This window comes from Galeopterus variegatus, unplaced genomic scaffold (assembly GCF_000696425.1).
Source record: "Galeopterus variegatus unplaced genomic scaffold, G_variegatus-3.0.2 Scaffold20, whole genome shotgun sequence".
Lineage (NCBI taxonomy): Eukaryota > Metazoa > Chordata > Mammalia > Dermoptera > Cynocephalidae > Galeopterus > Galeopterus variegatus.
The window spans coordinates 797,389-811,155 of NW_007726131.1; the positions used below are offsets into that span (position 1 = coordinate 797,389).

At 45.2% G+C, this 13,767-nt stretch overlaps 1 protein-coding gene across 2 annotated transcripts in view; it reads left to right on the forward strand.

Moving 5' to 3' along the window:
• ATXN7L1 (ataxin 7-like 1) overlaps positions 1-13,767 on the forward strand; it is a 219,869-nt gene that overhangs the window by 80,262 nt on the left and 125,840 nt on the right. For both annotated transcript variants that reach the window (XM_008567926.1, XM_008567918.1), the window contains exon 3: positions 1,452-1,556. In XM_008567926.1, coding sequence (XP_008566148.1) covers positions 1,452-1,556 — 105 coding nt within the window. The remainder of the gene's footprint in view (positions 1-1,451; positions 1,557-13,767) is intronic.

Here is a 13,767-nt window from a genome sequence, read left to right on the forward strand (position 1 = left end):
CCCCCCCCGCCCCAGCCCAAGACAAGCAGAGATTTCCCTTTTCTGGACATTTCATGTAAATGCAACCATACAATATGTGGACTTTTGTGTCTGGCCCCTTTCACTGAGCATAATGTTTTCTAGGCTCATCCATATTGTAGCAGGTATCAGTACTTCATTCCTTTTCATGGATGAATAGTGTTCCATTGTGTGGATGTGACACATTTTGTTTATCCATTCATCAGTTGATGGGTATTGGGTCGTTTCTCCTTTTTGGTTATTATGAATAATGCTGCTACGATCATTCGTGTAGAAGGTTTTATGTGGACATATGCATTCGTGTCTCTTAGGTATATGCCACATAACTGATCTTTTAATAGTAAATATCTGATCACATCACTTCTTTGCCTAAAAACCCTCAGTAGCTTCCCATTGTTGTTGAAATCAGGTTCACAATCCTTGCCTTGGTCCACAAGGCTCACAGCTTCTGGGCTTTTGCCAGCACCACTCTCCCCTGGTTCTGTTCCAGCCAACAGGCAAGAGGTTCCTTCAGGCTCAAAACCTCCTTCCTGGGCTCAAACGTTGAACTTCTCTCCTCCCAGCCACCCCACCCCAGTCTTTTGATGCTCTACCCCCTGCTCATCCTGAGGTCTCGGCTGACAGGGCCCCTCGTCCGGGAAGCATGCTGCAACGCCTGAGGCTAGGTCAGGTGCACCTGCCACACCCTCTCATGGGACTCCACACGTCTCCCTCCCAGCACTTATCACAGCTACAATCCATGATGACTAGTGGGATCATCTGCTTAATGTTTCTCTCTTCTGCTACCACAAGCTCCGGGAGAGCAGGGCCTTCCTTGTTCCCCAGGCTCCGCAGCACCTAGCGCAGTGCCTGGTGCACGTGGGCACTCGGTAAATAGTCACCAAATGAATAATGGCAATGATGGCAATAAACAAGCCACTTGTTCAGAGGATTCCTTTGGTCTCTGCGTCTCCTTTGGGTGATAGGGAAACCCAAGTGGCCACTGAGGCCAGGATGACTCCTGTGTCCATCCCAGCCACATTGGCCCCTGTCACTCACCTGAGGGACCACTGCTTCTATAGGAACGGGTTTGGGGGAGTCCCCCACAATTTTGAAATAGAGGCTTGTTTGGTCCCAGCTGACACTTGAGCTCCCTCTCAGGACAGTGTGATTCCCACAGTGTGTGGCTCAGGGCATCCCTCGACACTATCGACTACATCAGCAGTAGGAGCAGGCCATTTCCAAGGGCGACATGAGGAGGGACTCTGAGGCAATTGCTTCCCTGAGAGTTGGGGAGCTGCGTCATGACAGACCACGTTCCCTTTAGTAAGGATTATTGGCTTTCTGCGTGTCTCATGTGAAAAACTGTCCTTGAAGAAATTCCAAGAGGAAACTGTACACCTTCTGAGACTTAATTGCTTTTTCAAAAAACACTGTTTTCATTTCCCCCACAGATATGCACTTATTTGGCCATTATCCAGCACATGACGACTTCTATCTCGTAGTGTGCAGTGCCTGTAATCAGGTCGTCAAGCCACAGGTTTTCCAGTCGCACTGCGGTAAGTGGACTCCTGCACCCAGTGGACGCATTTGCAGCCGCTGCTCCGGGGACACTCGCCTCCCCCTTGGCTCCCTGATGGGGCCCGGCCCTGTGTCTGTCTCAGCCCAAGGCTGTGGGTACACTCTTCTTGGGGCTGCTGCCTCTGCTCGCAGGGTCACTATTTCAGGAGCTGTAGTTTTTGTGCTGAAATGCTCAGACCTGTCAGAACAAATATGAGAAAACCTGGAACTTGTTTCAGTAGATGGGACTAGACAGAAACCATCCACCCAAACTGGCGGTGGCCTCTGCAGGTGACCAAGGGGAGGGCAGAGCAGTGGCTTGAGGAATCACTCCTGCATCCTGATACTTCTCCCCCTTAAAGAGGTCTCCATGGATTTACACAAAATGGGGCTGGAGCCAAGAGCAGCCCAGTGCGTGGGCCACTGGGACGCTGCCCCAAGCAAAGGGTGTGTAGGTAAAACCTCAGGTTCTACTTCCTTTTCCAAGACTCCCCTTTGTTAAAAACTCCAGGTGTGTTTGGAAACTCACTTTCCCTCTGTGCTTTAACATCCTTGGTGGAATAAATTCCTTCAGTTGGTCAATAGCAAACCCTGGACTCCCATTCAGTGCAGATGCTGTGGACATAACAGATAAAGTTCACTTGGCCACTCCCCTCAGGGGTGAATAAACAGCCATTTGACTTCGGACAGGAAGTCACTTAACCTCTCTGGGTGGAAGTTTCCTAATGTTTAGCAGGGGGTTGGACCAGATGATTTCCAAAGCTATACTGTGCTGTGAGTCCAGAGCAGTGTTTCCCAGTCTTTTTATTTAAGCCATACCCCTTTTGATGAATGTAAAATCTGGATGCCATCCTTTATTGTTAAAGTTTCAAAGCACATTCAATATTGTGCCTTAAAAAATCAAAACAATTTTATAATATTGAATGTGCTTTTGCAAATTACACACATTTTTCTCCTTTCTCACATTCCGTATTTCTGACTTTCCCCCACCCCTTCGGTTACCGCTATTCTGTGATAAATAGGCATAAAATAAGGGAGTTGAGCTTATCCAAGCTCCTCAGTAAATGTGTTTGGGACTATAGAATAGTTTGTGTGTATACTAGTATCATCTATGAATATGTGTGTGTGTATATGTATATGATATTCATATCTACATATATATATATAAAACCTGTATCTTTGTATATGCTGTAAGTATATTTTGTGCTCATAATATGTAGAAAGAGAATCCAGGCTTAAGGGGGTACTTTGTGAGTTAGTCTAAGACTTTCTGACTGGCACAGGCAGAGAAAGGGCCCTAGAAAGTGCTAATGGTGAGGGGCCAAGTCCAGCTCTGTGTCCATGGGCTACCTGCTTCACGTCTCAGGGCTTTGGTTTCCTTGTCCCTTTCATGGGGAGGTGACTTCTGTGGGCACATACAGCTCGGTAACATTTTTATTTCTGGCAGAGTGAGCATGAAAGAATCAAGTCGTGTGCTCTGCACAAGTCGACCTTCTTGCTCAGTGCGCTGGAGCATGTGACTCTCTCTTCCACCTAGAAGAGAGAAAAGGTCAAACTTCTCCAGAGGGAAACTGTCAGAGGCCTGGCAGTGGGGCTACCAGCTGAGGTGACAGGTGGGAAATCTGAAGCAGAGCAATGGCAAGAAGGTCGCAACCAGGCAGTCATTCAGGGAATGGCCTGCTCTGTGACCGTTTGATTCTGTGTGTTTCATGAGCATGCAGATGCTAACTCCTCCCCGATGTGGTCATCATTCATTCATTCACAGGGACGTGCTGCTATTCTAGGCACTGGGATCTAGCAATGAACAAAACAGATAAAAATCCTGGCTTTTGTGGGTTTACAATCTTTTGTAAGCCACCAGAACCTTCACTGACAGTCTTTGATGGAAGGATCCTGAAAGAGACCTGGGATGCAGGACTCCACTTGCTCTGCAGAATTCCAGGGCTTGGTGTAGCAGATACATGTGCCTCCCTCTACTGTAGGCTTTTGATGCAAGAGTCAAGTCTCAGTTTAGGGGAGAGCCAATGGCTTTGTGGCCACCTGCTCTGAGCAGTGGCAGTAAATTAGTTTGGAGTTTTGGGGTTACTGACCCCATCCCTTGAAGCCCAGTCTAATGGGGAAACAACTATGGCTCAGCAGATTTAGGCATTGAAGCATTCCTTATCTCTCAGGTGTGTCCCAATGGTACAAAACCTTGTGTATCCAGGCCAGCAGAGAATGCAAGGCACAGCTCAGAACCACAGCAGCTCTTCAGGGAGAGTGAGAATTTCTTCGTTTCCCTGAGAATTCCTCCTTCAATTTCATGATTGTCTTAGTTCGGGCTGCTACAGCAGAATACCGTAGACTGGGTGGCTTATAATCAACAAATTTATTCATCACAGTTCTGGAAGTTTGAGATCAGGGTGCCAGCGTGGTCAGGTTTTGGTGAGGGCTGTTTTTCAGGTTGCAGACTCCTATCTTCTCCTTATATTCTCACAAGGTAAAAAGAGGGCTAGAGAACTTTCTGGAGTCCCTCTTATGAGGGCACTAATCCCATTCATGAGGGCTCCACCCTCATGACCTAAATCACCTCCAAAGGCCCCACCTCGTAACACCATCACAGTGCGGGTTAGGATTTCAACATATGAATTGGGGGATGTGGAAACATACACAAAGATTCAGCCCATAATAGTATTTCTTTTCTTGTTGTTTTACCTTATATGACTAGCCTGGCTATTTTCAATACGTTAAAAAAATGCTGTGTGCCAAGTTCCAGGCACTGTCTTTGAGCGGGTAGTCCTCTCGACAGCCCCAAAGTAGGTGCTAATATCATACCCATTTGAAGCCGAGGAAGCTAAGGCTCAGGAGGTGCAGTGCCTTGCCCGAGATCTCAAAGCTAGGCAGGTATAGAGGCTGATCCAGAGTGAGGGACATGCATGCTTAGCTATTGTCCTTCCCTGCCTTTCTACATGAATTACATGACCCTTCCTGCCCTTCCCAGACTCCAAGGCTCAACCCATTCACTTGCCAGGAAGCACATCATAGTACAGGGGTTCGAACTTGCTTTGGTTAGCAGTAGCACTTTTTCCCAAATGGAATCTCGTATGCAACCCCAATCTGTAACTATATGTGGAAAGCAGAGCCATTGGGATTGAATTGGAGTGGGGTCTCAAGACTCACCTGCCTGGCCTTTTCCTGACTTTCTCCCACCCCCCCACCTCCAGCCAGGCCTCCATAGAACATCATTTGAAGTTTGTTGATGTAGTGGAGAGAACATGAGACAAAGTGATTCACATGACTGCCCCACTAACCATGTGACCTTGGGCAGGTCACCTCATCTCTCCCTACCTCAATTTTCTTGTCTGTTAAATGGGTGTGCTGCCTGCCTTGTGGGGTTGTTGGGATGAAATGACTGGTGTGAAGATCAGGGTTTGTTTTCTCCTCCCCTTCTCCCCATGGCGTCTTTCCCCATTGCCCCAGCTGGATGGGCTTCTCCCACCTTAATATCCGTAGAACTCCATTCTCCTGTGCCATGTCCTACCTTCTGCCAAGCATTATCTACGGACTGTCTCAGCTGCTATGATCTTTACAGGACCAGGATGCACCTTATCAATTCTGTGTTCCCAGCACCCAGAAAATGAGTTTTTTATGGGTGCATGGGCATTCAAGCTCTTGGTGCACCAGTTAAATTTTAAAAAGTGTGTGAGAGTGTGTGTGTGTGTGTGTGTGTGTGTGTGTGTGTGTGTGTGTGTGTGTGTGGGCAGTTGGTTCTGGGGACTTTGGAAATTGGTGGTTAAGGGAAAACTGCTTCTTACAACACTTCTGACACCAAGTATGTAGGCTTTCCACACCAAGCAGTTCTCTGCAGACACAAGGTGGGTGTCCTACAGCTTAATTCAATTCTAACATTACCCACAGTTGGCACAGATCCCACAGGTTAAGGGCTCAGCCCACAAAATTGCCCCCCACTGCAGACGCCAGTCACAAGTGATGGGTCCCCAGGTTACCCACACTTTTGTCCGACTTGGCTACAAATTGAGGATTCCCACAACCCCCTCAGGTTCAATAGTTTGCTATAACAACTCATAGAACTCAGGGAAATGCTTTACTTATGTTTACTGGTTAATTATAAAGTATACCAATGAATAGCCAGAGACACATAGGTTGAGGTCTGGAAAGGTCCCAAGTACAGGAGCGTCTGCCCTCATAGAGTTGGGTGTGCCACCCTGCCAGCAGGTGGATGGGTTCACAAGTCGGGAATCTCCATCATTTAGGGGTTTTTTGGCAGTTCCATTGCATAGGCATGATTGATCAAATCACTGGCCATTGGTAATTAACTCTCTTCATGTCTTGGTCTTTCTAGTGACCAGTCCCCATCCTAAAACTGTTTAGGGACCCCCAGCCATCTGTCATCTCATTAGCATACAAAAAGACACATACCCCAGAGCTCCCAAGGGTCTTAGAAGTTCTTGTGTCCAGAAACTGGGAGCTAAGACCAAATATAAGAAAAGATGCTCCTATCACTCAGGAAATTAGAAGGGTTTTAGGCGCTCTGTTCCAGGAATTGGGGACAAAGACCAAGTATATACTTCTTATTATACCACAATATCACGATAGGAGTGTGAAAAATAGACTGCAGTAGTGGAAAAATCATGAATTTTGGAGTCAAACAGACCTGGGTTAGAATCTTGACTAACATTTACTAGCTGTGTGACCTTGGACTAATTATATGACCTTTCTGAACCTCATTTTCCTCATCTATAAAATAATAATGACAGTTCCTGTCTTGCAGAGTTCCTGTGAGGAACAGAGGAAAAGTGTGTATAGTTTTCTGGCACACGGTAAGGAAATAAAGGAAGGGTAGCTATTATTGTCAATAAAGTGTGGCTATTTTTTATTAAGTTGGATGTTTCTTATGAAAAATGGGAAAACTAATTCAGTCGAGTGCCTCCTGTCTTCATTCTTGCGCTGTCTCAGGGGATATGTGCTCTGAGGTCAGCCACGGACTTTGGCCTGTGATTCATCTTCAGCTTCCCACACTCTTGCAGGCAAGAATTGTCGGCCTGAGTGTGCTCACATCTGCTAGGAGCCCTGAGGATCTGGCTTTACCGATACGGGTTTACATTCACATGAGGCCCCAGTGTCAGCTCCTGTAGAAATGTCGCCAGGCTCCAGTATGTCTCTGGGTTCCCCGCCGAGGTCCGTCCAGCCTCTGCCATAGCGTACAGGGTTACATGAAGACCCCCTCCCAGGACGGGCCGCCATCCTTCTGCTCCTGCTGTTGTACCCCAAGCTGGCGTACCAGAAGTAGAAAACTGGTGCAGCCACTGCTCAGGAGACCCTCTACTTGGCATGGAGGTGGGGGCCCTCTGGGAGCCACAGTCTTGTATTGGCCTCCTCAGGTCTGTTCCCCAGGTCTGTGCCAAGAGCCTTTTAGATGCTTTTAAACTTTTATACAGGAGGTCTGGGATTTTGAGGGATTAGTTGTTTTCTAAACTTCCTTAGGTGAGTTGATGATGTTATTTAGGGATAGTTATAGGAAGGGGGAAACAAGTAGAAAGCCCCACCTTGGAAGTCCTCATCCCACTCGGTGGACATCTCTGTCCCTCGCAGCTGTGCATCCCAAGTTGTGGCTTGACGCATTGGCATGATGTGAGAGCCTAGGGGTAGCCTAGTGGTTGAGTGTAACCTGTCTGGGATCAGTCTGCTTAGATTCAAATTCCAGCCCTACCCTTTATTACCTGTGTGAACTTGGAAAGGTTACTTTGCCTCTCTGTGCTTCAGTTTCCTTTTTCTTATAATGGGGATAGCAGTTTATCTCATAAGGTTTTCGTGATGATTAAAGGAACTTGTATATGAAAGCACCGTGGTAGAGCAAAGTTTACTTTTTTTAAAGAAAGGTGTGCTATCAATAACTGAGTGATAAGCTACAGAGATTTATAAAGAAATCTTGTTCAAAGCGTTTTCACTTGTGACGACTGTGGAGAGGGAGACGTCTGTGACTCTTCCTCTGTGTCAGTGCTGTGGTGGGTCCTAACCCCAGCCCAGAGAGAGTGCTGTTGCCATTTCTTCCAAAAAAAGAGTCCCAGGGGCAGGGGTTGCTCTCTATATGTGTGCACAGGCATGTAAGTAAGGCGAAAACATGGCCGTGCCAGGTGCCTATAATAGAAAAAAATATTTTTATTACTTTTAGTAATTGTGTATTTTAATCAATTTAGAATATTGTAATTAAAGAAAATAATAGGTAGATCCAAGTTGTAGTTTTGTAATTGGGTTGAATATGTATGAAGTTGTATGATTTGCCTAAATGAAGAGAGTATGATTTTTTTCTGTTCTTCTTATATAGTTACATAACTAACTGTTGTAGAGAAGGGTTTCTCAGTAGGTCCACTATTGACGTTTGGAGCTGGGTCATGTTTTGTTGTGAGGCCCATCCTGTGTATTATTATAAGATGTCAAGCAGCTTCCCTGGCCTTGACCAACTAAATGCCAATAGCAGCCCCCACCCCACCCCTAGTCTTGATAACCAAAAATATCTCCAGGCATCGCCAATGTCCCCTAGGGAACAAAGTCACCCCCAGTTGAGAACCACCTCCACAAAATATAACATGCCCCAATTGTTATATTATATTCTGTGCTTTTCTAGATTTAAAATTGTTTCCAAGATAAAATGTATGTGTGTGTGCATGTGCACACTAAGCCCAGAAATGACTCCTGTGGAACCACAGCCACATGTAGTAAGTTTACTACTTTCAACTTCCTCAGAGCTGGTCGTCAGGATCTTTTCCCCATCACAGGCATAGGCAAAGCGTAAAACAAGCTGTATTAGAGAAGTCCATAAAGTTGCAGTTCTTTCCACCTCAAAAAAAGAAAAAGAAAAATGACAAAAGAAACAACTCGTCCGTGTACACAGACCCTACAGAATTTTTCAGCCAGATGTGACACTGGACCTCTAAGCGGAGAACCATACAATCCCGTACTCCACCGTCACGCAGAGATAATCCTGAGATGTCACTGCTACTTAAAATAATGGTGTAGAACCAAAGAACCGAGATGTCATTCAATAGACAAGAGAGGATTAAATTTTTTCCCTCTTTATCAAAGAGGGCTTTTTATTCCCTCTTCTGATTATATTTTTGAATGCCCTTCAAGTAGCTGTTTTGCATGTTGATGGTGATGCAGTAGAATTTAATGAACTGTGAGCTAAAGCAGAGAGGCTGAGCAGCAAAAATAAATGAGTGACAGGGATTCACTCCTGGAGCGAGACATGGCACATCCTGGCTGGCACCTCGATCCAGATGCCAATGCTGGCTGGATACTGAGAGCAGCCCAGCCCAGCAGAGCTACACATGGGAGCTTAATTAATGAGCTACCAAGGTTTCCTGCAGTTGTTCTTTTTATTTTGTCTATCTCCAGGTGACCTCTGGTTGAGGAGGACACAAACCATTTGTGCTTCTGAGCCCTAGAGAAAGTTAGTCCCTCCTGATGTCAGTGACCCCTGGGATTCCAGGACATCAGAGATATCATACCCAGCTAATTATCCTGCCAGTACTTCCTTTCTGAAGGTGTTGGGTTGCCTGGTTTGATTGCTTGGGTTTTTTTGTCAATTAAGTTGGATTTGTTTGTTGAGATTAAATTTTTGTTGTTGTTATTGCTAGTTGTGTTTTGTGAGACTAGATTATTTTACACCAGAGAAGTATAAAATAATTAAAGGAAATTGGTCTCGTGGAACATATTCTTTGTCAAGTCTGACAGCATTAATTAATAAGACTTGGCAAGAACATGTGAATCTGTGCAAACTTTATCTTGTTAGTAGGATTTTTTTTAACTTAATTTGATCAGTGTATCCCAGATCCAGAATTAACTCCTGGTATTGATATATTTTTGGGGCTCCATAGGATGTATCATGAAGATTTCCTTAGGATCCATCATGCGACTGCAACTTTACTAAGGACAATGGAAAGATGAAATAAGAATATTAAGACAGTGAAACTTAGAAACAGTGGATAGATCCTAAGGAAATCCCAAGGAAGAAAATGACAAACTGTTAGATTAACACGTGGTTATACCTTAAATCAAGCATTACAACTGAGAGAATCTACAACTAAGTAGGACTATGTTTTGCTCCACTTCAAATTTTTATATTTTGAAATTACTGCTGCTCAATTTAGACTTAATGCTAAGTGCAGAACATAGCAGTTTGACATGGCCCCAAACCCTGGCTTTTCTTTTCATTCCAATAATGGCAAATAAAAATAACAATAGCAATAAAGCTAATACACTTGTTGAGCACTGACTATGTGCTAAGCATTTTTGTGTGTTATTTAATCCTGTCATGACCCTAAGGAGCTATGGTTGTGTTCTCCTTATCTCACACACCCAAGGAAAGGGAGACTTGGAGGATTTAAGAAATTTGTTCAAGATCAGGCTGATAAAAGTGGCAGAATGAGGATTCCAACCTATGTCTGATTTCAGAGCGCTTTAACCTCTATACTGGTTGAATGTTTGGGATCTGAAACTAACCTGCAACACTGCGACTAAACTTTAATGCAGAAATGCCATTTTCATCATCTACAGGATGCTGGAGGGTACATGACAGGTGCTTGGGGGCAGGTGAGCCTCATTTATCTCTTACCTTCCTAATCTACACCACTGATTTTGTCTGCTGATTGGCATAGGTGAAGAACTTCAGCACGATTTTGAGAGAAGGGGGAAGGGAGGAATAAATCAGTAATTGTAAATGTGTTTAAAGCCTTAGCCACAACACTTGAAATAGATGTTTAAATACCAGAAAGTAAAAAAGAAGGAAGCTTGTGGAAGAGGTTGAGTGAGTACCACGCACATTCTCCCATCAGTTCTGCTTGTAGTTTCTCATCTCCAACAAATAAGTAGATCCATGAGACCCACAAACAGTAGATAAATGCTTCCATATTCAGTGAAATTCCTTTTTGCATATTTCTATGAATTGAGCAGAAATGTTGCAAATAAACACACAGCAGATATAATGGTTCAGCTCAAATTTAAAGATAGGTTAATAGGATCTTTATAACCTTATGATTATTGAATTCATCTGTAATTGAAAAAACTTCTCATAATCTCTTCAGTGCCTGTTTCTTGAAGCCTGAATCTCTTGTATTACCTTCTTCAGAATCACATGGTTTTGATTCATTCATTTATTTGAAAAATATATTGAACACCTACTATATGTCAGGCATTGTTTAGTGCTGCAGCTACAGTGGTGAATGAAACAGATAAGGGCCTGGCTTTCTAGAAGTTTACTTCTGGTATGTTAAATACATAAACATGGACACAGACGATATAAAGAGCTGGCACAAGAGCATCCTGGCAGAGAGCAGTCAGGCACAGCGTGTTGGAGGGCTTTCGTCAGGCGGGCAGGGACCAGAGCTTCAGTCTCATGGGCCAGAGTCTGGAGTTTGGGTTTGATTCTGGGTGTGGTGGGAAGACCCTGGAGGTTGTTGAGTGAGGGAGAAACATCACCTGGCTTATGTTGTTAGGAGTTCACTGTGGCTATGGTGGAGCCTGGGCCAGTGCATAGCTAGTGATAGCAGGTCGTGGTGGTAGCCATGGAGATGGAGAGAAAAGGATAAGCTTAGGATCCATTTTGGGAAGGTAGCTGATGGAATTTGCTGACAGACTGGATTGGATTGGATTGGAAAAGGGAAGAGTCAACATCTATTTAGAGGTAGGCTGAAGAGAATGGCCAGTGGTTTGGCAGGAAAAGCAGCAGAGGATGACAACACAGAAGCCAAGAGAGGAAAGCATTTCATGGGCCTCGTCAAATGCCAAGAGGTTGGGTGGGAGGAGAAAAGAGAAGAGGTCACTTGATTGGCCACCTTTAGGTGGTTGTTGACCATGACAATAGCCATTTTAGTTATATCAGGATTTTTACCAAGGGCAGGTGATTTCATAATTACATCACCAATAGACGTCTTTTTCAGTGGCAGCACCCTCAGTGTTTTATAGGCCTTTGTGCTGAGCTCCCCTGCCACGCAACCAAATTGTCAGCTGGCCCCTGCACCCGCGCATCCCTGCCTCCTCTAGCAGTGATTACTGTGCAGCAGAGTTACCTGCAAACACTGGACAGTGAGCTCCTGAGGGCTTTGGCTGTGCCTTATGCAGCCCTGAGTCCCAGCATGGAGCACAGGGTGTCTACCAGAAGCATTTCCTGGCTTCTGGTAGACACCTAGAGTGTCTGGGATAAACAGGTGACAGGCAGAAGGAAGGACTCCTCCAGTCCCAAATTCAAGTGCTCTTGGCACCTTCTCCTCACCAGTATTAGAAATACAATGGCTATTACAAATACTTATTTACTTATCCATCGCTGGCTGTGCCTGTCTCTCTCTTTCTCTCACACACACACACCCCAGAGTAGGAGTTTCAAGGAGCCAGGAATGCTGTCATGCTCACCATTAGATTCCCTGAGTTAACACGTTGAGTGCTGCATCTAAAATGTTGGTACTCAATATACTTTTTGAAAAAATGAATCTCAGAAGAAAGATGGGAAGAAGGCATCAAGGAAGGAAAATTGGCTTTCCAGTTGTGAGTAAGCCAGACTCCAGCTGAGAGCGAGTACATTCATTGAGAAGATACAGCAACTTGCAAGGGAACAGCCATCTCTGTCCATATACAGTAGGAAAGGCCAATGCAAAGGCAGGGAACATCCCTCCTCGGTGAGCAGTGGGGAGGCCATGGCTCTGAGCCCTGACCACAGCTGATTTCTGCAGGGCTCTCCCTGCAACGTGACCCTGGCCTCTGACTCATCACTGGTATGTCCTCACTGTGTGAGCTGCTCCATTCCATTCCTCAGAGCTATATCAGCCAAGGAGAATTGGGAGAACAGTCATCGCTTTATTGCAATCTGAGTATAGAATGTTGCCAGCACTGATTGAAAATGTCATTTTGGAATTCTCCCCATCCTGAGTGATGAGTACAGTGGCATTTCCCAAACAGTGTTCCTCCTCTGCAGTAGTGAGTCAGTGCTCTGAGAGTTCCAGGGAACACACAGCCTTGGGAAACTGTGCCGGACCCCTCTCCCGGAGCCTCACAGGAGCTATCAGCATAAAGCACTAGGAATTCTTGGGGTCAAAAACAGTAACACATGTACTGTATTTGAGGTCAGGTAGTGCGATGCCTCCAGCTTTGTTCTTTTCGCTCAAGGTTGCTTTGGTTATTCGGGGCCTTTGTAGTTCCATAAGAATTTTAGGATTGTGGGGCCAGCCCGGTGGCACACTGCTACAGTGCGCCGCTTGGGAGCATGGCGGCACTCCCGCCGAGGGTTCGGATCCCACATACAGACCAGTTCCCGCTCACTGGCTGAGCAAGGTGCGGGCGCAACACTGAGGGTTGCGATCCGTTGCCGGACACCAAAAAGGAAAAAAAAAAAAAGAATTTTAGGATTGTTATTTCTAGGAAGATTGTCATTGATATTTTGGTGGGGATTGCTTTGAGGGTAATATGAACATTTTAACAACATTAATTCTTCCAATCCATGAACACAAATATCATTCCATTTTTGTGTGTCCTTTTTAATTTTTTTTGTCGGTGTTTTATAGTTTTCAGTGTAGAGATCTTTTACCTCCCTGAATAAATTTATTCCTGGGTATCATATTTTTTTTTGTAACTGTTGTAAATGGGATTGTTTTCTTAATTTCTTTTTGAGATAGTTCACTATTAGCACTCTTATCTGAATTCATTCACTTGCACTGAACAACAGCAACAAGTATGATAATAATAATGCACTTTTCCCCCTAATGATGTGGCCTCAGTCACAAGCCCACTCCTTCATCTGGTGTCTGAGCAGGGAAACAGATATTTTCTCTTTTTTTTTTTTTTTTGTCCATTTTGAGACCGGCCGCATCGCGCTCAGCCAGTGAGTGCTGTGAGTGCACCGGTCATCCCTATATAGGATCCGAACCCGCAGCGGGAGCACTGCTGCGCTCCCAGCGCTGCACTCTCCCGAGTGTGCCACGGGCTCGGCCCGAAACAGATATTTTCTAACCCTATTTTCTAACTGGCCATGGAGAGAGTCCACCATCGCCCAAACCATGTGTACCGTGCTTTATAAGCAGAAGGGTTTTCAAGGATGGTTTTGATGCTAGATGCTAGATGCTAGACCCTAATGCTAGACCCTGACTCCCATCTAAGCCACAACACTCCACCATCATGGTTTTCCTTTGGGAAGGACCCTTGGAGTACTGTCTCAAGGAGCTA